This window comes from Indicator indicator, chromosome 11 (genome assembly GCF_027791375.1).
Source record: "Indicator indicator isolate 239-I01 chromosome 11, UM_Iind_1.1, whole genome shotgun sequence".
NCBI classification, from domain to species: Eukaryota; Metazoa; Chordata; class Aves; order Piciformes; family Indicatoridae; genus Indicator; species Indicator indicator.
Window position 1 is genome coordinate 29,209,156 of NC_072020.1, and position 24,716 is coordinate 29,233,871.

Here is a 24,716-nt window from a genome sequence, read left to right on the forward strand (position 1 = left end):
GTCATGCAGTCAGTTGTTAAGAATAGCTGAGATTGGAGGCACATTGGGATTTTGAAAATGAGGCTTCCAGTCATTTGTGACATGGAGATTTCCACGGCCTTAATTCCCCAGGGAAATCCTTGTCTGTTGGAGATTAGTGTATTAAGACCAGCCGTGGTCCTTCTGAGCCAGTATGAAACATTTTATATTGTATGGGTGAGGAGACGCTGGGAGCTGAGTGTAGAAGTCAGGGCTTTTGCTCAGCACAGTTTATGGCAGCTCAGCAGTCTTCTTCCTAAAATGGAAATAAGATCTCTTTGCTTGGGCCTTGTTTTGGCTAAAATGCATCCTACAGCTGGAAACTATGCCTTTCCTCATAACTGGAAGGTAGGTGTTTTACAGTCCTAGTTGCTGGAGGAGACGGTGCTATCTTCTGGCCAACAGCTGCTCTGTGATCAAGCAGGAGCAGGCTGGGTTTTAGCAAAGGTGTGATCCTGATGGCATGCATAGACCTACATCAGCACTGGTGACTGGGGAAAGACATACTGGATTTTTCTCTTGCTTTTTGCAGGAACCAACATTGTTGTGGTCCTGTATGAGCTAAGTTTTGAGCAGCTCTCATCCAGCTACCCGTCACTGACACAGAAGCTTCTGCCCTTGGGTCCTATGAGATAAAGTGCTAGGGGGTGGTATTGTGAACACACAACACAACTTTGCTCAGGGTGGAGTGAGAAGATATATATTGCTTGGTTTTGCTGTGAGGTGTCTCTATCAGAGCAGCCACTCTGGGACTCTCTTTCAACCCTGCCCAGAAAAGCAGGTATCTGCCCCTGCTGTGCCACCAGCAGCTAAGTTTTGGGTCTTGCCTGTAATATTAGCAGTAAGGATGTGATGAAAGCTTTAGTAACTCCTAGTAGATGGAAGTTGCTGTGACATGACAATTATAGAATTCTCTCCTATCTGCACTTAAAATCTAAATTAAGGTCAAAGAAGTCCAAGGACTATCTATTACATAAGTTTTTACAAAGACTTACAGGGAAGCTTAAGCAGTATTACATAATTCTAGTGTAAAGCAAGTGATAATATAAACCTGGGTGTCTGGCCTTTGTGCCTTTTAGAAATGCAACTGGAACTGGCATCTCTTAATTGCAGCTTGTTTTCCAGGTCATGAATTTGACTTCCTGAGTATATAATTCTCCCAGATGGTTTGGCTTTGTGGATGTCTGACATGATCTACATGTCTTCAGATGCTCGTTTGTTTTGGTTTGTTTTCTTCAGGCTTGGCACTTTGAAACAAATGCTGTCTGAAGTCTGAGTTGAGTAACACTAAGTTTGAGTTGTGTCCAAATTTCAACCATGTTATCAAGAAATGTCAAGTTTGCTCAGTGATGAGCTGCATCCAGATTTCCTGAAGTGTGATGGTGGAAGTAGGCAGATCTTTCAGGGGATAGAAACTTCTGGAGAAATACTGAATCCTTAGCAGCTATGCAGTGCTTAAATACCTGCTTCTGTAGTGGACAATATCAGATCATCCAGGTACTCCTCACACAGGACTGCAATATATTAGTATTAGGACCTTAACAAGTGTTTGTGAAGTTATCTGGAATCTCTTCACTTCTCTGTCTGAAACCTTAAGCTACTGCTCAATTTTATTGTGCTTTGTGATTTCTTGTGTGTATATACACACACACACACACACACACATACACACACATCTTTCCCAGCAAGTTCAATTTTTACTGGTAATGGCTCTGTGCCTCTGAAATGAGCTGTGGAAGTATGAGCTATGTTTTGTCCTACCCATATACCACCAGTATAAATGGGCTTAGTAAATTCTTCTTCAATGTTGTGTTAGTGCTGGCCTCAATAAGGCCACAAATTATTCATCTTCAATTTTCTATAGCAGGTGAAGTCTGAATGCTCAGCTCAAATTACAATGTTTCGAGGACAGTTTATGGGAAGAAAACTGAATAAATCCAAGACTTGTGCTCATTAAGTGTCTAAGTGTCTTTTTTGCTGCTTTGGTTTTTGTTTTGTTTGGGTTTTTTTTTGAGGGGGAGAGGGCATGTTGATTGGTTGGGTTTTGTTGTTTGGTTGGTTTTGGTTTTTTTCCCCCTCTTCACTTGTCTGCAAATGTGAAATTCCTGTAGTTGAAGATTGTATCCCTGTTGTATTGCCCATGATTTGTCAACCACATGCTATTTTTAGCTGGTTGTTTAGGGTAACCTTCCCATGGCTGCTGACTCAGTGCCAGTGAGTACCAGGTGGTTAGTGCATCTTCTGACCTTGCTGTGATTTTATTATTTTTTTAAAATCAGTTAAAACTGTATTTTTATTTTTAGTGTGACAATTCTGTTCTGAGAACGTATGCTATCCTATCACAGTCTTTTTAATACGTGTCTAATTATGTGTTAAGTTCTATACTGACAGATAATTGCTAAAGACCCAGTATGGAGAGAGAACAAAAAACAAAACAAAACAAAGAAAAAAGATCCACCCACAAAAAAACCAAAGCAAAGCAAAACAAAACACCACCTACCACCAAAAAAAAGAAAACAAACAAAAAAACAAACCCCAAAACCAAACCAACAAAACCCCCAACGAACCAAATCTCAGCAAAATATATTGACTCATAACATACTCTTAACTAACCTCCAAAGTGATGGAAGCAGAGTTCTTTGTGTGTTGGCTAATTGATTGCACAGCTTTTGATTGATGAGATGCAACTTAGCTGAGCATCAGCTGCAATTGTAAGCTGTAGGACCATGGTTGAAATGATTCATGTTCAGCAGCAGGATCTCCAGGCTGAATTAGAGGCTTGTATTGACTGTGGTGCTGTGCATTTAAAGGATTGGTTCTGTGCTGTTGAGTTTCTGAAGCAATTAAGTGTTTTTCCCTGCTGAACAGTAACCTTTTATTTTTTTTTTTTGCACATCAGTAGTGACTTGTAGGATAGTTTCTTTATTTTGGTGGCAAGACAAATAAAAATCATTCTTGCTGTTTTCTATTTTTAATTCTTCTTCTTGTGATTTTTTTTTTCTTTTCATATAAAGAAGTACTGAGAATGCTTTGGTGTTTATATTGGGCTTATATTCTCCTCAGAAATAGTGGAAGAGCTTTTTGAAGAGTGTGAAAAAGGATTTATGTCTAATTTGTTTTCCAGTCACCTCCAAGGTGGCTGGAAGTCTATAGACCAGGTTGGCTTAAATGCACAGATGTGGTATTGCTTTTTTTTTTTTTTAAAAAAATCAAAGCAAACAACCCAAACCATGCTCTTACCATTAGCCTGTGACTCCAGGGCTTTCTAGCCTTAAACTGAGGTGGGTTTGTCTTCAGCAGTAGCCTAAGGACTCAGTCCCTAGCTGGTGAGGAGCAGTCATTCATCCACCTTGCTATCAGTTCAAGCCTAGCCTGGGCTCCTGCAACACTGTGGTGGTGGGCAGAGTCTCCATCCAGGGGACAGCAGAAGTGAGAGCCCTAGGCCCATGTGTCAAAGGGTTTATCCCAGAGAAGGTTTGCAGGCACAGTGTGGGATCTTAGGTATCTCAGTCTCTTGGTCCTGGCCAGAGAAGCTTGTGGCAGCTCAGTAATGAAAGCTGCTTTCCTCCAGTGACCTCTCTTGTTTCTTCTTAGGTTAATGAGCTTGTGGTTTTTGATTAGACATAAATAACAGCTGTAATGTCTGCTTTGTTTATATCTTCATACAGCTTTAGTACTTCCAGAAGAAGAAAACAAGTGGTACCCAGAACTATTGGTTTTGGTCTAGTCTGGTGTTTTTGTTACTCTTTGGAAAAATACCCAGAAGTGCAAGACATTTATGCAAGATTATTTTTTTTTTCAGTGGGCAGCATGTGAATTTCAAGAGCTGTTGGAAACTGCTTCATTGAAAGATGGTGTTCAAAAAGCAACACACATGCCTCTGTCCCTTCCTTCCCTTTATTTTTTTAGGAGTTTTTTGCCCATAGCTTTTCAAGACAGTTTGGCTAGCCCTTGCCACAGAGGGGGCAGACATGTAAGGCAAGATAACTGGAATGACTTTTGGAAAGAGGGAAGAGATAGGCTGAGGAGTGATGGAAGCATTGAAGGGTGGTGGACTGGAAAGGTGGTTGTGGAAGAGAGAGTGAGTCAGTGATACCACATTAGCAAAACTACTGAAAATGGCATGTGACATCTTGGGAACATACTGCTGAAGTCCAGCTGCCTGCAGAAAGGACATGCCAGCAAGCAGGAGTTGCAGTGTGTGCAGCAGCCAGGCCTGCACTGTTTCAAAGGGCTTAATTTTCTTAGAGGAACTGAGAATCTTTGGGGCCTTATTTGCAGTAAGTCCCAAAGAAGAGAGGTGGTGGAATTGCAGGGAGAGAAGGAACTGAGATATGCACTTTTGTTTTTCAGGCTGGCAGCCTCGATGGTTTCTTCTCTGTGGGGGCATCCTGTCCTACTACGACTCTCAGGAAGATGCCTGGAAGGGTTGTAAGGGAAGCATCCAAATGGCTGTGTGTGAAATTCAAGGTAACTAAGACACAGTTACACCCCAGCTGCATGAAGTTTGTCCAGTAAATGATGTTGTTGTATTCAAGATGAGATTTCAGGTCACAAGAGCTATTTGGCAGCTTGATTTCTTTGCTGTGTATTTGTAGTAACTCAGTAACTTGGTCTAGGTGTAACTTTTTATCCAATAGTGTTTACAAAATGTTAGGAGACCTGCAAATCTTTAATACAGTGAGTATTCTGCATGCAGGTGGGTCACTGTTTTTCATGAGCTGTGGTGGAACGACAGATACCTTCAAATGACTCTTCAAAAGCACAACACTGAAGCTAGAAATATGAATAATAAGCTTCAGTGCTAGGTCTGCTCATTCCTATTATCCTTACACCTACTTGCCACATCTTCAAGGTTCAGTTATGGGCTGGAAACTGGGAAGAGAGACTTGCCAGAAGAGGATTCCCTTTCCATAAAAACTCCCAGATGATAACTGTACTGATTACAATACTGTATTTCATAGCCTTTTGTCCCACAGCCTTTTGTCCTTTCTAGTCCCTAATTTGGAAGAAAAGCCATAAAAGGGCAACAGGGGAAGTCTGGGGCTATGGAATCCTTCTTTCATTAATGTTTGACCTGCCACCTGACATACCTGTTGTTCATTTGGGCTGGGAAGGGCTGAGGGACTGCTCTGACAAATAGTGTTGCTTCCAGTTCATCCTGCAGATAACACACGAATGGACCTCATCATCCCTGGGGAACAATACTTCTATCTGAAGGCAAGAAACGCAGTTGAAAGGCAGAAGTGGCTGGTTGCACTGGGAACTGCCAAAGCCTGTCTGACTGACAGCAGGACACAGAAGGAGAAAGGCAAGAACAGCCTTTTGCTGGCACATGCTGTTTGCTTTTTACTTTCCCTACTTTACCTTAGTAGATGTGCACATGAGGAAGACAAAATTCACAGGATCACAGGATGTTAGGGGTTGGAAGAGACCTCTGGAGATCATAGAACTGTTAGGGTTGGAAAAGGACCTCAAGGATCATCCAGTTCCAACACCCTTGCCGTGGGCAGGGACACCTCACACTACATCAGGTTGCTCACAGCCACATCCAGCCTGGCCTTAAAGACCTTCAGGGATGAGGCTTCCACCACCTCCCTGGGCAACCTGTTCCAGTGTCTCACCACCCTCATCATGAAGAACTTCTCCCTAACATCCAATCTCAGTCTTCCAGTTTTGCTCCATTCCCCCCAGTCCTATCACTACTTGACTCCCTAAAAAGGCCCTCCCCAGCTTTTTTGTAGCCCCCTTCAAATACTGGAAGGCCACAATAAGGTCTCCTCAGAGCCTTCTCTTCTCCAGACTGAATAGTCCCAGCTCTCTCAGTCTGTCCTCATAGGAGAGGTGCTCCTGTTGATACGGAGTCCAACCCCCCTGACAGAGCAGGACCATAGACTCTAGAATCATGCATGTTACACAAGAATGCATCCAGATGGGGCTTGAAAGTCTCCAGAGAAGGAGATTCCCCAACCCCTCTGGGGAGCCTGTTCCAGTGCTCTGGGACCCTCACAGCGAAGAAGTTCCTCCTCATGTTGAGGTAGAACCTCCTGGGCTGCAGTTTCTATCCATTGTCCTATCCCAGGGTGCAACTGAGCAGAGCCTGTCCCCTCCCTCTTGATACCCAGCCTTGAGATACTTAGAAACATTTCTTAAATCCCCTCTCAGTTTTCTCTTCTCCAGACTAAACAGCTGCAGGTCTCTCAGCCTCTCCTCACAGGGCAGTTCTCCAGTCCCTTCATCATCCTGGTAGCCCTCCATTGGACTCTCTCCAGTAGATCCCTGTCCCTCTTGAACTGGGGAGCCCAAAACTGGATGCAATATTCCAGGTGAGGTCTCATCAGAGTAGAGGGGGAGGAGAACCTCCCTGGATCTGCTGGACACACTCCTCTGAATGCACCCCAGGATCCCATTGTCCCTCTTGGCCACCAGGGCACATTGCTGACCCATGCAGAACTTGTTCTCCACCAGCACTCCCAGGTCCTTCTCCACAGGGCTGATCTCTAGCAGATTACCTCCCAACCTGTACATGCCTGACCTCGGTGCCCAACCTGTGCTTCAGGTCTTTGGTGCTGCTACAAGCCAAGCCATGTGGGAGCTCTAGCTAGAAATCTCAAGCGTTAGCTCTCAGTGCAGGATTTTGAACACTTCAGCTTTTCCTTAAAATGCACTATGCACAAATAATTTGAAAGCTGTGTGCTGATGGGTTCTCTACGTGCAAGGACTGAGTAACTCCTGGCTGCAGGTCACTGGGGTGCAAACTGCATGAAGGTTAGACTTCACCTTGTGCAGCCTCTTAGTATGATAACCCAGCCTCTCCTGCCAGCATGTCTTGAACTTTGGAATTCTTCAGACTCCTTCCTTCTGTATTCTAACTGGGCTGGCTCATGGACTTCAAGAATGCCTTGACAATTAAAATAAAAATTTGCAGTTGGTTTTAAATATACATACTAGTATTCAGAAAGGGAAATCCAGTCATGATCAGGCTATGAGAATTAATTCACTTACTTCTTTGCTTTGACCAATAATCTTACTTTTACCCCAGTGAAGACCCCTTGTGCTTACAAGCATGGTGTTCACAAGTCAGTGTGAGGCCTCATGCCTTAACCTTGCATATCCTCCACACAATGACTATGCAGATGATGAGAAAACAGCAAGTTATTGTTAACAAATGAGTGATCCTGAGCAAATGCAGGAGAAGCAGGCACCTCCTTTTCCTGAGATCAGGAGTCTCTTCTCTTCAGCAAGCTTTGCATTTACTGGTTCAAACCAAGTCAGAACTGAGCAGAAGGTGCTGCTGTAGGATCCTACATAGGGTGAGGATCTGATGCATGGTGTCTGGAAGCAGAACCTGTAAAGTGATCTATAGTAGTACAGGGTGAAAATCTACTGATGTGTTTGCAGAAGTAAACCACATTAGTCTTACTAACAGACAATTTATTTTGTAATTCTGGGACTCTAATGTAAACTTCTGAAAAATCTCACATTGACTGTTGGTCATATCTGGATTAGTCTGCTCAGCTCTGCACTCTCCAGTACAAGAGGCATGGGTCTACTGGAATGAGTCCAGCAAAGAGCCACTAAGATGATTAAAGGAAACATCTGATGGGAGAGCATAAAAGATGGAGCCAAATTCCTCTCAGTGAATGGACAGGATGAAATAGGCATAAATACAGATAAAAGCAGCTCTGTTGAGACATAAGCAAAACTATTTCTCCTGTGAGGGTGAGGAAGCACTGAAACATTCTACACAGAAAGGTTGTGGAATCTCCATCCTTCACAATGCTCAAAACCTGAGCAGACATGGCCCTGAGCAGTGTGCTTTGGGTAGCTCTGCTTTGAGCAGGGGAGTAGGACTACCTGGTCTCCAGAGTTCCCTTCCAACCTCAACCATTCTATGGTTCAAGGATATATACTAAATTAATCCCTTTGTATTGGACAGGATGTGTCTCTTCCCTTTGGTGTTTTCTAATCAGAACAGTGATCTTTTAATTCACAGTGTAACTGTTTGCACCTTAAACTACTTAGTGAACACAAAAAGTACAATGTCTAGGGGGGTTGCCCTAGCTCGAAGTGCCCGTTAAGGTCAAGTGTTGTGTGCTTTCTCTTTGTGTCCTTAGACTAGGAACATGCTGTTGCTGTCTATGATGGCAAATAATGAAGCAATATTTTACCTATTAGAGCATAATTTATGGCCAATCCAGCTCATCTTTTTGAGTTGGATAGAAAATGTGTTGTAGTGAATGAATTAGATTGGATAATACCTTTTCAGCAGCTTTCCAAAATCATACCACAAGGTGATGGATGCAATAAATGTAACTCTTCTTAACTTCCAGAGTTCACTGAAAACACAGAAGCCTTGAAGACTAAAATGTCTGAACTTAGATTGTACTGTAACCTCCTTGTTCAGCAAGTGCATAAAACAAAGGAAGCCAGCATTTCTGGTGGATCAGAACCTGAGGTACAGTTCTATTTTTGGCATGGGCCATGTCACTAAAAGCTTGAGCATTGTGAGCTCCCTTGGTTAGCCCATGTCATGCTCACTCAGTTACTTGGTATTGCCCCCTCTTTCTGCAGAGAACCTGGGAGAAATAATGTACCCACACAGCACTTCTTGGTTAAATGGAGTAATGCAATGCTCTGTTGTTGCAAAGAACTTTCCCTCTGTTGGGGCAGCATGTAGTGAGATGAGATATGGTTATCTGTGACCTAGGTAATAACATCTCTGTAGGTGATAATGGGTATGTAGTGGAGCAGAAAAGGATTTTTTTTTCATTAATTTTTTCATTTTTTATTTTTGAATTTATTTTTTACTTTTGAACTTTTTTAATTTTTTTTTTAAATTTTCTCTTTTTTTGGTAAAAAGATACTTGAAAGAAACAGGCATTTGTCTGCCCCTGAGTCATTAATACCCTGCTCAGCAGAACAATCTGTTCTCAGCCAAAACCCTTAAAAAGGTCCAAGAGACAATGCAGACCACAAAAAATAAAAGGCAGAATTGCTAGAAAGAACTGCCTGATTGGTCTCACTTAAGTTAAAGAAGCCTCATTTAAGAGAGGTCCCCTAATGACAGTGATCTGCCCCTTGCTTTGAGAGAGAAATGTATAAAGAGGGATGGTCACTTGCTGGAGAAGGTGGTGTGGAGTTCCAAGATACCTCCCACTGAAGAGGTAGGTCCTCATGTGCAGGACAGGCAGACAAAACACCTGAAGGTTAATTATTTGTGTATCCAAACTGTCTTTGTAAAGGTACCTAATAAACTGTTTGTGGTGAATTAACAGGCAGCAAAGAAACCTGTAGTGTCTAAATGCCTCAAAGGCACTGTTAGAACTTGCAGCTTACAGGTGCTGACAACAGGCAAGTAATGTGATGGTGTTTGTCCAGCTCTCCCTGGTTTTACTGGTGTTTAACTGGAAAGATTTATGGCTAAAAACATTTCAGCATCACTAACTGTGCTTTCCAGAGATGAAGAGTATGGTGTCCTTCTGCATGTTTGTCAGTTGCAGTATTTTGGGTTTTTTGCATGGGATTTTTCAATTATCTGCAGATCATTCTGTGTCTACTTTATTTACTTTTCCTTTCTCCTTTCAGTGGTGTCTTCTGGGATGTCATTGTTGAGTACATCAAGACTTAGTATTTTAATAGATTTTTTTTTTTTTTTAATACAGAGTCAAGTGACTAAGAGGCATTGCTTTTAAAACATAAATATCCTGAAGATGTTTTAGGGAGAGGCTGACAGGAGTGGTAATGCCATGAGGGGGCATATCCCCAGTGATGTGTGATACCAGTTCTCTGAGCAGCTGGCACATTGCATTTTCATTCATATTAAACAGAAATCATGACTGTAGCAGTTGTGGCCTTTCTAGACATTAGTTACTCCACACTGATTTTTCTGTGGCCAGTCCATTTCTTCCACCTGGTTTCTTTCTGCAGAGTGAAATCAATATGGGAGCTCTGTTAAAGTCAACCTGTGACACCTTCCTGAAGACTCTTGAAGAATGTATGCAGATTGCAAATACTGCCTTCTCTTCTGAGTTATTGCATCAGACCCCTCCTGGATCCCCCCATTTAGCAGTTCTCAGAACAAACAAGGTAATGACCTCTTCTCTGCTAAGGCACCCCGTTGTAAAACAGCATTTGTAGAAGGAGGGAATGCAATTTTTACCCATATTACAGGTAGTGGTTCTCTGCTGGACATACTCTGCTATCTCTTACAGTTTACAAGTGAGGTAGCAGTGATCAATTTCTTAGCTTTTAATGACAGGTGAAACTTACTAAGCATTAACTTTTATGGTGTTTAAAAATAACTTGGCTGTATGGCAAGTTGTCTGTTGTGGGGGCTCACAGCAATTATTACACTTCTAAGCTTCTACAGCATTGTATCTGTGGTAAGACACCAGCAGGAGTTGATGAAGTTAGCTTTTTAATGACAAGGGCACTTTCTTAAATCCTGGGTCCTCAACTACATAAGCAAAACTGGACCATCTCTGGCAAATAGTAGTATATGTAAGAAAGTAGATGCAGCACTGCATCAGGGAAGTAAGAATACTTACCATTCCTGATATCTGGCCTCATGTTTCTTATGTTGGGTTTTTTTTTTAAAGTATAGAAAATACCATTGCAAAGAAAATGCACTGCCTTGTTCGTTTTCTGCTTGCTGCATGGTTCAAGAGGGACAGGGATTTACTGGAGGGAGGCCAGCAGAGGGCTACGAGGATGATGAAGGGACTGGAGAACTGCCCTGTGAGAGGCTGAGAGCCCTGGGGCTGTTTAGTCTGAAGAAGAGAAGACTGAGAGGGGATTTAATCAATGTTTCTAAATATCTGAGTGCTGGGGTTCAAGAGGGGAGGGGACAGGCTCTGCTCAGTTGCACCCTGGGATAGGACAAGGGGCAATAGATAGAAACTCCAGCACAGGAGATTCCACCTCAACATGAGGAGGAACTTCTTCACTGTGAGGGTCCCAGAGCACTGGAACAGGCTCCCCAGAAAGGTTGTGGAATCTCCTTCTCTGGAGACTCTCAAGCCCCATCTGGATGCATTCCTGTGTGACCTGTGCTGGATTCTCTGTTCCTGCTCTGGCAGGGGGGTTGGACTCGATGATCTCCAGAGGTCCCTTCCAACCCCTAACATCCTGTGAGCCTGTGATGGTGTCTCATTTGACACTTGCTAGCTAGGTTCTGAAAGAAACCTCCTGGCTTTTTTTTTTGGTCTTTTTCTTTTCAAGATTTTAAAGGTGCCATAATGTAGCACCTCTTTTGTGTTTGTACACTGCTTCCAGGTCAGAGAATTAGTGAGCATATGCTCTCAGTTTCAGCTTTCTTGCTGACTCCCAACTTGTGTTAAATAAAATGTGAAATTTGAGAAGCATGATACAATCTTCTTGCTTTAAAGACTTATTCTCTCTCCCCACTTATCTTTCAGACAAAGCACTCTCTCTTACCCAGTCATGCCTCAACGGAAAGGTACAATAAAAAGTCTTTACTGTCAGTCTCTTCCTAATCTGTGTTTGGTCGTGTCTGTTCTTTCCCTGTTTTTTACTCTAATATTAATAGTACTGAGAGGAGGCAGAACTAGATTGCTCCAGGCTGTGTACTTGGATGCAGACAAAACAAAAGGCACCTGGCTCACCCTGCTTCATGTCTCTTCTGTATCAGTTCTACCCTTCTATTTTTCTCAGCCATCCCTTTGGTGATTTACTGGCTGGTCAGTCACCAACCAGCTCTCTCCCACTTCAGTGCTCTTTCCTGCATCTTGCATTCCCCTCCATAGCCTCCCATCCAACCCTTTTATGAGCTTATGAATTGTAGAGTAATGCAGAGTGATGGCAAGGGTATAGATTTTAAAGTACTAATGAGGGGATATTCTTTCAGTTACAATACCTGTCAGTGATTCTTCTTTTTTGTAATCAGTTGTATTTTTTTTATTATGTCCCTTTTCAGTACAGTTTCTTGTAAATATATTCAAACTTTGTAAACTGAGGTTGAGTCACTAACCTTACTTGCTGCAAAGAGCTGCCTGGGTCCTTTTGTTACTTTGGACAAGTTCTTTTACTCAGAGCAGCCTGTGACAGCCTATAATTTCTGTCAACTATGCTTCTGTTATTGTTATTTGTGTATTTTCACAGGGTGAAGCTTACTTACCAAGCAATGTTTTATATACTAAGCATTATTCTTGCCCTTTCTTCAGGCAGATGGAGTTGAATCCCTGTGAAAATGGCTCTGTGAGAGCAGAAATTAATCATCAAGAACAAACTCTGATTAAGAATCTGAAATGTCTAAACCTGGAAACCAGTGAGGGGAGAGGTGATGTTTCTGTGGAGGATCACATAGCAGAGGATTTGGCAGGTAAATATATGCACTGTTTTTTATCCAAAATCATTACTCTAAGTGCAAATGAAGGAAGGTATAGGCTGCCTGTTACCTTCCTTCTCAGGAGAGGGAATGTCAGTGTATTTTAGTCTGATATCTGCCCATTGTCAGGTCTTCCTAACTTAGCTCCTGCCCTTGTTGATACCTAACTGTGTCACTGCTTAGGGTAATACCTCAAGAATACAGTGTTGAATCAAGGAGATCAAACGAATTCAAGTCAAGTTGTTGGTATCATTTAGCTCTTGAGGTTGTTCCTGTGCAAAACCAGAGAAAGCCTCCCCCCTCTTGGATGTGTGTGTTTGAACTGCAGGTTTTGCTGGCAGTGCAGGGTGGGGTAGGATGTTCAGCATCGTCCATATGGAGTGGGCTGACTCAGCCAGCCTGGGGCTCCAACCTGCTGAGGGCTGTATTTTGGTGCTCCCTGTGAGCCCAGGAACTCTGCCCTGTTTTAGGTACTCTTCCTTCCCTCTCCCCTCTATTAAGAACAGTCAATCCTTAAAAAAAAAAAAAACACTTAAGCACTTAAGTCTCATAAGAAATATCTGTTTGTCATTTAGGGCTTGAAGTGTGGAGTTTGAAATTTCTGGGGGATCTCAGGCTTTGTGCATAGCAGTCCAGTGGGGTCACTGCAGACGTGGGCTGTTTCTCTGCTCACCAGCCAATGTTTCTTGGTGAGGGACAGATCAGAGACATCCCTCAAACTTCAGTTCCTTGGCAGTTTCCTTGTGGATAGAGCATGGTCAGTGCTGGCTAAGGTCATTTTAACTGTCCTGAGGAGAATGGCTGAAGTCTTGTTGCTGTAAGCAGGTGTGAGTGGTGCTTTTTTCCCCCAGCACCAGGCTTTTCAGTGGTTCTGCAAGTAACAGAAACTGCTGCAAGCTTGTTTTCAGATTTGCACTTGGAGGAAGAGAATTTCTTGCAGCTAGATCCATTCAGCAGAAGCTCAGTGCTGCTAAGGTCTGTAATTCTCACTGGCTTTTGCACATATTTCTTTCTTGGAGAGACAGGTTCCCTGGGAAATCTTGGATGCTTGTTTGACAGTGTGACAGCAATATATGCTTGTAGCCATGTCTTGTACACTGCAGATGCTGTGAATATATCATTTTTACTTCTTAACTTGTTCTCTGTAGCTCTCCATGAGGTCAGTAGGTCTTACCACACATGGGATGCATAAGAATTCCTTTGGAGGTCATGTAGTGCTCTCTTTATTTGAAACAGATGCACTTGACCCCAAAGAAGAAATAAAATGGATCACAGCAGGGAAGAGGTGCCTGGATCTTTTTTCTGGGTAACTTTAAAGATATTCATACAAATTGAGGAGAACGTAGAAGCCTTTGATATCATAGGAGTATGCATTTAAGCAGCTAATTTACTTGCTTATCAGAAGGATCAAACAAGTCACTACTTTTCTTTTGCTTTTGAAAATGCACTGTGCCATTTTATCAGCACTGAGAAAGCTACAGCCATGTAAGAAGTAATCTTTGTTTCAAGAGGATGAGTTTCCTCCCTGCTGCACCCAGTTGCATCCTCAACACTCTTCTGTCATGAGGGTGTCCTCAGTGAGGATTTGTGGGCATACCTGCAGTGGAGCCTGGTGCCTGGTCTGTCTGATTAAAATAAATGGGAATGTGACTGTTTGAAATGTGGTCTGAGCACCTGAGAGACCTGTGGTGAGAGTCGTGATGCTATCAGGGAAACCTTTTGAACTTTCATGGTCCAGTGCAAGAGAATTTATGCAAGCAGATCCATCCATGTGCCTTCCTTCAAATAGAAAGCATCTTGATGAACAGGAATAACAATATGGGTAATTGGGTGTTTTTTAATTTGTTTTTTAATTCTGTTCTCTGTAAATGTAAGGCATTGAAGAAGATGGAGAGAACAAGCTGCAAGCTGTAGAAAGCTGTGGTACCCTCAAGCTGCTGCAGTCAGAGACAAATTCTTTAAGTGGATCGACTCTGTGTGAGGAAGACAGAAATGAAAATGATTGTCCTACCTTCTTCAGCGTCATGAGCAATAGGTAGTGTAGCTCTCATTTAAAAAGGTCATGGAAACTTTGTCAAGCCTTTAATTTACTCATTTTTAAGACTCTTCTGTCTGTAAGACTCTATTTGCTGAAATTATTTAACTAGGCTGCATACAGCACAGTAATTGAAGGAGCTGTCCTTTGCAGAATTAGCTGTACAGAGTGGAGTGGGTGGCACTTCTCTTGCTTGTGATTGCAGGCCTTGCTTGCACACCACCAAATGTCTGTTTTCTGTGGACAGTGAAACAAAAGCCATTTTGGTGGTTCCATGTCTATAAATTTTACCTCTGTGCAAATTAAATGGGCATGAAATGTGATTTTTGACTTCAGGAGTTGCACAAAAGATAACAATCTTTTCTGCTTGTCCTGGACTCCAGATTCAGTGATATTGAACTTCGGGAGGAAGAGGGCATACCAACAGAAGAGTTTCTGGAGTCATGCTATGCAATTGTGCCTGTTCTGGGTAAGCAGCTCCTTCTTTCCTTCTGGCTCCTTTTGACTGCTGCCAGCTGTGAAAGAAATGCCCAACAGCTGGTTTGGAGAATTTGTTTCCTTGCAGAAGTAGTGGAAGCAGTTCCTGTCAGCAGAATCAGTTTGACTGGTAGCAGAACATTTTTGCTTTATAGAGGATCCACTCTTACGTAGATGGGACTCCTGTTAAGTTGTGGTTCTATCTAGTCCAGCAGTTTCTTCCCCTCAACAGAGCAGCATGGATGCCTTACACATCCAGTACAGTTGAGAGCATACCATCAGCTATACTAGCTATTTGTTTTTTTTTTCCAAAGACTTATGTCTCCAGCTAGTGCAGACCCCTACCTGCTTGGCCCCTGCATCTACCAGTGGATGTGTGAACCCTGTGAGCATGCACCCTTTTGAAGACTTCCAGGTTGTAGGTTGGTGTGTTTTAACAGTTTGCCAGCTGGAGTGGATTGGTTCTACACCAAGCAAAGACTTCAGTTTATGCCATTATCTTAGAATTCTCCTGCCATTTAGAAGGGTTTTTAAGAGAATGAGTGAAATTAGTGGTTGCTAAGACACAATGTTAACATACTCTCTTTTCTAGACAAGCTGGGACCAACTGTTTTTGCTCCTGTGAAAATGGATTTTGTGGGGAACATCAAGGTAACACCTTATTTCTAGTATTGTTTTGTTTTTTTAAAACAATACCTTTTTTTAGGCAGTAAAGCTCAAGAATCTTTGTAGGAGGCACCAATGGAAGACTCTTTCATATTTGGTGATGTTACCATGTGTCCCTAATTTTGTTCTTACAGTACAGGCTGGTTTTAATAAATCCAGTTGTCTACCAACTTACAAAATACTTGATTGACTGCCAAGTAAAAGTCTGTCACACCTAATGAGTATGACTTTGATTCTGAGCTGAACAAGTTGTCAGTGATGCTATAACGGTAGCAATATTGACTTTAGACTGTAAAACAAATGGAGAGGGGGGAAAAAAAAATACTTCCTTTCCCCAAACCAAGCAGGAACAAGTTGGTGCATTGAGAAGCAGTTTCTTGGCAAGTCAGGGCAGACTCTGTAGCATCATTTCTTGTTCTGTAAGTTCTTCCAGCTTCAAATCTGAAAAAGTTTGAAGTGCTACTTGGGAGACAAGATTTATTCATAGTGAGACTTTTCATAGCTTTTCTTTCAGGTTTAAAAAATAAAAGGTAAAACATCTTGTGAGTATATAGATTAGAAACAGTGCATACATTGAGATTTATTTGGTGCAAAGACATGTATTTGCTTATCTTACTGGAGGTAGTCACTGAAAGACTGAAAATAGTGAGAGAGAAGAATACCATTCCAAAAACCTTGACTATTTGTTGTCAAGTGGTAAGCAGCTATTCCTTTAATCATGGATCTAACTAGAACAATCTGTTTCTCTGCCCCTTATATGTTTTCTCTCTCTCTTTTTTTTTTTTTAATGAGGAGTTGTGTAAAACAAACTTGGGAATAAATTAGAAAGCTTAAGCATACCAATGACTACAAAATGTACTTGAGAATTTGCAGCTTAAGAGTTGTTGGAGGGTAATCTTACTTGTACTTGAAGCTCAGGGCAAATGAGACTTTAAGTGGAGAACAGATTGAGTTAACTCCTTTCCATTAGGGTGGAGGATGCCATGTGAACCTATTGCATTTTGTCAGGTGGGAATGGTAGTTTCCATGTAAATCTTTGCCTGAGATGCTTTCTTTTGTTTGCATTAGCCAGACATGCTCTAGGAAGGCATGCCTGTGCCACAGGGTGTGCATGACATAGGTGGCATTTATATGGCAGGTTACTGCTTGGACTGAAAAGCCTAAAGCTTTGCCTTGTCTTTTGTTCTCCAGAAAATAAACCAGAAATTTATAACCAACAAAGAGGAGTTTGATACCCTTCAGAAGATAGTACTCCATGAAGTGAATGCAGGTGTAGCACAAGTTAGAAACTCTGCTACAGAGGCTCTCCTGTGGCTGAAAAGGTAACAGCCTTGTAACTACTTACGCTATAGGCTGCAAAGATGCAGCGAGGGGTCTTTGGCAGAGCAAGCTTGTGTACATAGGGCAAGCTGGTTACTTTCCACAGGCTGCATCAATCCAGACTGGCTGTGTTCAAGATCAATCTGTTGTCTTGTCTGTGGTTGTATCACTGCAACTCTGCCAACTGGCCTGGAAAAGTGATTTTGGACAACCTTTTTTCACATGAAAGTGAAGTCATGTTGAGTGACTATCCTGCAGGGCCAGAGCATCAGGGAGGTTATCTTGGGCTGCAGCAGGAATGTTTTAGCAAAATGTTTTGCCTTGGGCTGGGAAAGAGGCTGAGGAGATGGCTACATGTTTGGTTTTTGGTTTTTTTTTTTATTCATATTGAAACTAGCTCCTTAATTGTGAGATTTATTGTGTTGCAAGTTTTGGGGGTTTCCTTATATTTCAGATTACTTTGTTATAAATGTGGTTTGCTGTTTGTTTTTTTTTTTTTTCTCTTGGGCTCATCCTGACAGAGGCTTAAAGTTCTTGAAAGGGTTTTTGACAGAAGTGAAGAATGGAGAAAAGAATATCCAAACAGCTCTAAGTAAGTGCCAGTTGCTTTATTCTTTGTATACTTCTGAATTTATGCACTTGGCTATTTTTCTCCTTGTTTTCTTCAGTGACTAATGATGCAAATAAACTTCAAGACATAACTTGCAGGTTTTGAAAATGACCAGGCAGATTACTAGATAAATGGTCAATTTTGATTTAATAGCAGATGGAAGATTCCTTTAGTTGACATACTTTTGACAGGGGAGACAGTCATATCCTGGGAAAAAAAGTAACTTTATCTCATTTCATTTTCCTCTACTGATTTGCAGCCAGAGAGCTCCCAAATTTATAGTTGCTCTTGTGTTATTTACTTAGTTTTCTGCTCCTGTACTCAGCACTGGTTAGGCCACACCTTGAGTACTGTGTCCAATTCTGGGCTCCTCAATTCAAGAACGATGTTGAGTTGCTGGAACATGCCCAGAGAAGGGCAACAAGGCTGGTGAGGGTTCTGGAGCACAGCCCTGTGAGGAGAGGCTGAGGGAGCTGGGGGTGTTTAGCCTGGAGAAGAGGAGGCTCAGGGGGGACCTTACTGCTCTCTACAACTACCTGAAGGGAGGTTGTAGCCAGGTGGGGGTTGGTCTCTTCTCCCAGGCAACCAGCACCAGAAACAGAGGACACAGTCCCAAGCTGCACCAGGGGTAGTTTAGGTTTGATCTTACAAAGAATTTCTTCCCAGAAAGAGAGATTGGCCATGGGAATGTGCTGCCCAGGGAGGTGGTGGGGTTGACATCCCTGAAGGTGTTTAAGAAGAGATTGGATGAGGCACTTAGTGCCATGGTCTGGTTGATTAGATAGGGTTGGGTGATCGTTTGGACTTGATGATCTTGGAGGTGTCTTCCAACCTTATTGATTCTGTGATTCTGTTCCTTGAGAGACTGGCCATCACTTCTTGAAATCATCTCTGGCAGTATGGCTGTGAATTGCTCCTGTCATTTAGAAAGAAGGGGTAACAGAAGAGAAAGAATACATTTATTCTTTTTTTCCCAAGTATACAATTTCTGACACTTAGCAAATCAGGCTAGTGCCCACAGCAAGTGTAAAATGAAATACAGGCCCTCCTCAGACTTGATTTGGTTATTCCTGAGTAAGACTCTCTGTATATGCCTGCAGTCTAATGTTATGATAATCCTTTAAAACAGCTTTGACACAGCTTTTTTTAAAGCTTTGGTTTTTTAAGCTTCTTTTAAATGGCTAAGTAGTTGCCCTATGGGATTAGTAAAAAAAACTACTACACTGAAATGTGTAAGCAGCTCTTGGAAGTGGGACTGTAAATACAGTGCTGCCATATGTGTCTTATCTGACCTTCTGAGTCTGAAGACTTCAGCAGTGAATTACTGCTTGAATTGCTCTGTCTGCAGCAGAGCCACGTTGCTGGGTTTTTTCTCCTCACTCCTTCCTTTCTTTTCTCCTCCTGAAAAGCAATTCCATGTGTGCTATCACCAATGCAGCATTGGTTTGCTGTTCAGAGTTTCTTATTTAAAGTTACTCTGCTATTGGAACCTCAGGTAAATATGGAGTATGTGTTCTGCAGGCTCATGAAATGAAAATAAGAAGTGGAATATCCACCAGTTCTTATGATGTTCTCACTAGCAAACAGCTTTCCAAAGGGACTTGTCTTTACTGGGGATTTAAATCTAAGCAAACCTTTTGCTTTAGAGTGCTTTTCATGTCCCCTATATTTGCTGCTAAGGCAGAGCAGATTTCAGTCTTATTTGCTCTGCAATATTCTCCTCATTTCATTAGTCTTATGCTTTTCTCACAGATTCTCACTCCTCCCCAGTCATTAGACTGATAAATGAGAAGTACTTCACATGACAGCAAAGCTTGTGGCTGTGTTTTACCAACTTTACACTCTTCCAGTAATAACTGTCTGCAGTCTTTTGAACAAATATCCTGAAGTGGCAAAACGTAGAAGTTGTCACTCTTGAAGGTCAACAGCTCAGGGAAAGTGTAATGCAGTGGCAGATACTTAAAAATTCAGCTGAAGGACAAGGATTATAAAATGCCAGCAGTGACAGACTGAGAGTGAGAAAATATGGCTCCAAGATGTCTGGCTTTCACAGAATCTCAGAATACATCTGGTTGAAAGAGACCTTGAAGATCATTCAGTCCAGCCCTTGACCCAGCACTTGAAGGGACAACACTAAACTATGTCCCCAAGTGCCAGGTCCACAGGACAGTGTCAAAGGCTTCACTGAAGTCCAGGTAGACAATGTCCATGGCCCTTCCCTCATCCACTAGGCAGGTCACCTTGTTGTAGAAGGAGATGAGATTAGTCAGACAGGACCTGTCTTTCATACACCCCTGCTGACTGGCCTGATCCCCTGGTTGTCCTGTGAGTGCTGTGTGGTGGCACTCAGGATGAGCTGTTCTGTAACCTTTCCTGGCACCAAGGTCAGACTGACAGAGTGTGTCCAGCAGATCCAGGGAGGTTCTCCTCCCCCTCTACTCTGCCCTGGTGAGACCTCCTCTTGAGTACTGTGTTCAGTTTTGGGCTCCCCAGTTTAAGAGGGACAGGGATCTGCTGGAGAGGGTCCAGCAGAGGGCTACCAGGATGAATAGGGGATGGAGCACTGCCTTGTGAGGAGAGGCTGAGGGATCTGGGGCTTTTTAGTCTGGAGAAGAGAAGACTTAGAGGGGATTTAATCAATGTTTATAAATATCTGAGGGCTGGGTGTCAGGAGGGAGGGGACAGGCTCTGCTCACTTGCTCCCTGTGATAGGACAAGGAGCAATGGATGTAAGCTGCAGCACAGGAGGTTCCACCTCAACACAAGGGGGAACTTCTTTACTCTAAGGGTCACAGACCACTGGAAGAGGCTCCCCAGAGAGGTTGTGGAGTCTCCTTCTCTGGAGACTTTCAAAGCCTGTCTGGATGTGTTCCTCTGTGACCTGAGCTAGATTGTATGGTCCTGCTCTAGCACAGGGGGATTGGACTCGATGATCTCTTTGGGTCCCTTCCAACCCCCAACATCCTGTGATGCTGTAACAGGCTGTAGTTTCCTGCATCATCCTTCCAGCCCTTCTTGTAGATGTGACACCCATTTGCTAGCCTCCAGCCAACTGGGACCTCCTTGATTAGGTAGGACTGTTGACAAATAACGGTGAGTGCCTTGGTGATCACTTCTGCCAGCTCCTTAAGTACCCTTGGGTGGATCCCATCTGGTCCCATGGACTTGTGTACATCTAAGTGGCACAATAGATTGTTCATCATTTCCTTGTGTGGGCTGTTCTCTGCTCCCCATCCTTGTCTGCCAGTTCCAAGGACTGAACCCTCAAGGAGCAAGTGGTGTCCCTGACAAATACTGAGGCAAAGTAGCTGTTCAGCAGCTCAGCCTTTTTTTGTCTTTGGTCACCAGGTTCCCTCCTACATCCAGTAGTGGGAGGATGTTCTCCCATGCTCTCCTTTTACTGATAATGCACTTAGAAAAACTCTTTTTATCATCTGTAATGACACTGGCCAGATTAAGTTCTGTTGAACTTTAGCCTTTCTAATGTTCTCCTTACATGTCCTTGTACTTTTCCTGAGTTGCCTGTCCCTTCTTCCATAGGCAGTAGACTTTTCTTTTCTTCCTGAGTGCTACCCAAAGCTCTCTACTTAGCCAGGACAGTCTTCTGCATGGGGACAGCTTGGGGACAGCTTGTTCTTGTGCCTTGAAGGTTTCTCTCTTGAGGGATGTCCAGCCTTCCTGGACTCTCTTGTCTTTCAGGATTATCTCCCAGAGGATGCCATCAACCAGCTTGCTAAACAAGGTTTGAATATGAAAGTGGAGCTGTCTAGGAGCATAACAAATGTATTCAGCAAAGGCTGCTTTCGAGAGCACTAACAAGAGAGATCCTGAGAATTAATTTCATGGTGGCCCAGTACTTTCTGTTCCAGTGATCTTCAAAACTCAACTCTCAGATATCTAGAGAGAGTGAGTTCTCAGTTAATGCCTGAACTAACTACTTTGAAGCTTGCTAGCCATCAGCTTGCAGGGTTCTTTCACCCCATTTATTATTTTGTCAGCCTTGCGCTGAGCTGTGAACGAGATAGTAGAAGTGTGAGCTGTGAAGCACAGCTAGGCCAATAAAAGTTACATTTGCCCTCCTGTCTGTTAGTTGATGAGGATGAGTTGAAGGAGATTTGACAGCAGAGCTAAGACCCCAGTGCATAAATCCCCAATCTGTCATCTCCTTTCAGTCATAACTGTGGTGCTCAGAAACCACCATCGTTTGCACCTAGTGGCAAGAGTATGTCCTCAAATAGTCGTTTCTGAGTTCCAAGTTGCCTTTGTGATATAAACTTAGAACTGTAGATCTTGATTTTACTTGTTTTTTTTAATTTTTTTGTTTTAATGGTTTTGTTTGTTTGTTTGCTTTAAGACAATGCTTATGGGAAGACTCTGCGGCAGCACCATGGCTGGGTCGTCCGCGGGGTCTTTGCGGTAAGTATTTACATCCTGGTTGCTGATGGAGCTGAGGCTCTTCTTCAGGTGATCTTATGGTGTGTGTAATTAATAAACTGTGTTAAAATTCTGAGCATTAGAATGAATAGGTTCCTTTGTCAGACCTGTTTTTTTTTTTTTTTTCCAAGGTGTTCAGTATTGGGCTTTGAGGGTGGAACCTGTTTTCTGGAGCCAAAATGGAACAACCCCATGCAGTGCTACAGGTTGGGGTCGGAGTGGCTGGAGAGCAGCCAGGCTGAAAGAGACCTGGGGGTGCTGATTGACAGCAGGTGAACATGAGCCAGCAGTGTGCCCAGGTGGCCAAGAGAGCCAATGGCATCCTGGCCTGCATCAAGAATAGTGTGGCCAGCAGGAGCAGGGAAGTCGTTCTGCCCTGTACTCAGCACTGCTTAGGCCACACCTTGAGTGCTGTGTCCAGTTCTGGGCCCCTCAATTTAAGAAGGACATTGAGACACTTGAATGTGTCCAGAGAAGGGCAATGAGGCTTGGGGAGAGGCCTCAAACACAAACCCTGCGAGGAGAGGCTGAGGGAGCTGGGATTGTCTAGCCTGGAGAAGAGGAGGCTCAGGGGAGACCTCATTGCTGTCTACAACTACCTGAAGGGAGGTTGTAGCCTGGAGGGGGTTGGTCTCTTCTCCCAGGCAATCAGCACCAGAACAAGAGGACACAGTCTCAAGCTGTGCAGGGGGAAGTTTAGGCTCGAGGTGAGGAGAAAGTTCTTCATGGAGAGAGTTGTTAGTCACTGGAATGTGCTGCCCAGGGAGGTGGTGGTGGAGTCACCATCCCTGGAGGTGTTCAAGAGGGGATTGCATGTGGCACTTGCTGCCATGGTTTGGTGGTCATGAGGTCTTGGGTGACAGGTTGGACTTGATGATCCTTGAGGTCTTTTCCAACCTTATTGATTCTGTGATTCTGTGACTTTGCATGAACACTTTTTTTCCCCCCACTGTGTGTTTTTTTTCAGCACAGTCTTGCATGGCTATTAAATGAGGAAATGAGGGCTTGAGGTTGCTTTTATGAGGATTGATCTGTCTTTGGATGTGGGCATTCAAGAAGGGTTAGCACAGAGCATGTCAGGCAGTTAAGTAGGATGGGTTAGCAGGAGGAAATGGCTTATTTTTTTGTCCAGTCTGGCAGCTCCCCCTTGTGTCTATCACTGGAAATTGTCATTGCAATTACAGAAGGAAAAAGGAAAGCCTCGTCCAGGCAGTCATGACAGAGACTTTGACTGGGAGAAACAGAAATATTAGAGAGAGCTTCCTGCAGAGCGTTTCAGTGCTGAAGTGTGTGACACTGAGTTGGGAGCTCTCCTAAATGACTCCACTATTTTTGGGGGGCTGGCATTTAATTAATTTCTAGTGTATGGTATTTATTTCTGCAAAATATGATATACAGACACTGCCTAAAAATCAGAATTCTCTGAAGATGTCTTAAACTGAGAATCTACACAGAGATAATAGGGAAGCTAACATGGCTTTATTACTTGCCCTCCCAGTTAAAAAATTTAAATGCATTAAAACCATGCAATCTAAGTGCAAAGAAAGATGCATCAAGAGAAGCACAGCCAGCAGGTTGAGGGAGGTGATTCTCCCCCTCTACTCCACTCTGGTGAAGACCCCACCTGCAGTACTGCATCCAGTTCTGGAAGCCCCTATTACAAGAAGGATCTGGGGGTGCTGGAATGTGTCCAGAGAAGGGCCACCAGGATGACCAGAGGGCTGGAGCACCTCTCCTGTGAAGACAGACTGAGAGAGTTGGGGCTGTTCAGTCTGGGGAGAGAATGCTCCAAGGAGACCTTCTTGTGGCCTTCCAGTATCTGAAGAGGGCTACAAGAAAGCTGGGGAGGGACTTTTTAGGGTGTCAGGGAGTGATAGGACTGGGGGGAATGGAGCAAAACTAGAAATGGGTAGATTCAGATTGGATGTTAGGAAGAAATTCTTCACTTGAGGGTGGTGAGACACTGGAACAGGTTGCCCAGGGAGGTGGTAGAAGCCTCATCCCTGGAGGTTTTTGCAGCCAGGCTGGATGTGGCTGTGAGCAACCTGATGTAGTGTGAGGTGTCCCTGCCCAATGGCAGGAGGGTTGGAACTGGCTGATCCTGGAGGTCCCTTCCAACCTTAACGATTCTATGTCTTAGAAGTTTTCCAAGGCTTTGGTTTATTTTCCTGTTCTATTTTGCGAATCCTAAAGCTTTGTTTCCTCTTCCAGTTAGCTTTAAGGGCAGCTCCAACGTATGAAGACTTTGTGGCAGCTTTGTCTGTAGAAGAGTGTGATCCTCAGGAAGAAACATTTTACAAAGGAATGCAGAGGGACCTCAACATTTACTTACCAGCCATGGAAAAGCAGCTAAATATCTTGGACACTCTCTATGAAGTACATGGTTTGGAATCAGATGAAGTGGTATGACTACAGCAAGATTGTGTCTTAAAAATTCAGGGACTGTGTCTGTTAACAAAGATATTTTTTTTTTGAGTGTTTTTTTTGACATTGTTTCTGTTCATTGTATCTTTTTAGGTGGGAAGGGCATTGTGAGTGTTTTTAGGGAACGGTGTGTATGATTTTTTCGGGGTGGTTTGGGTTTTTTTGGCTATACTTATTTTGTGTTTAAATGCAGAGGTACTGTTTCTCTTTGGGTCATAACTATGCCCACGCTGAATGTTTTTGACTGCTTCTCTCCTGCCTGTGCACATCCTTTTTCTCTTCACCTCATAGAAGTAGCAGAGCAAAATTTGGCCTTTTGCTCCTGTACCTTAGGAGAGAGCTGCATGTGCAGTGGAGCCATTGGGATGTCAAGATGGTGCCCA

General features: G+C 43.2%; 1 protein-coding gene across 1 annotated transcript in view; it reads left to right on the forward strand.

The window, feature by feature from the left end:
• Nucleotides 1–24,345, forward strand: part of PLEKHA8 (pleckstrin homology domain containing A8) — a 31,111-nt gene extending 6,766 nt beyond the window's left edge. The window contains exons 2-14 of the mRNA XM_054384839.1: nucleotides 4,372–4,488; nucleotides 5,174–5,329; nucleotides 8,352–8,476; nucleotides 9,949–10,107; nucleotides 11,439–11,479; nucleotides 12,204–12,361; nucleotides 14,243–14,402; nucleotides 14,786–14,871; nucleotides 15,472–15,530; nucleotides 16,737–16,867; nucleotides 17,387–17,457; nucleotides 21,830–21,891; nucleotides 24,121–24,345. Coding sequence (XP_054240814.1) covers nucleotides 4,372–4,488; nucleotides 5,174–5,329; nucleotides 8,352–8,476; nucleotides 9,949–10,107; nucleotides 11,439–11,479; nucleotides 12,204–12,361; nucleotides 14,243–14,402; nucleotides 14,786–14,871; nucleotides 15,472–15,530; nucleotides 16,737–16,867; nucleotides 17,387–17,457; nucleotides 21,830–21,891; nucleotides 24,121–24,318 — 1,523 coding nt within the window. The 3' untranslated portion in view covers nucleotides 24,319–24,345. The remainder of the gene's footprint in view (nucleotides 1–4,371; nucleotides 4,489–5,173; nucleotides 5,330–8,351; nucleotides 8,477–9,948; nucleotides 10,108–11,438; nucleotides 11,480–12,203; nucleotides 12,362–14,242; nucleotides 14,403–14,785; nucleotides 14,872–15,471; nucleotides 15,531–16,736; nucleotides 16,868–17,386; nucleotides 17,458–21,829; nucleotides 21,892–24,120) is intronic.
• The last annotated feature ends 371 nt before the right edge of the window (nucleotides 24,346–24,716 follow it).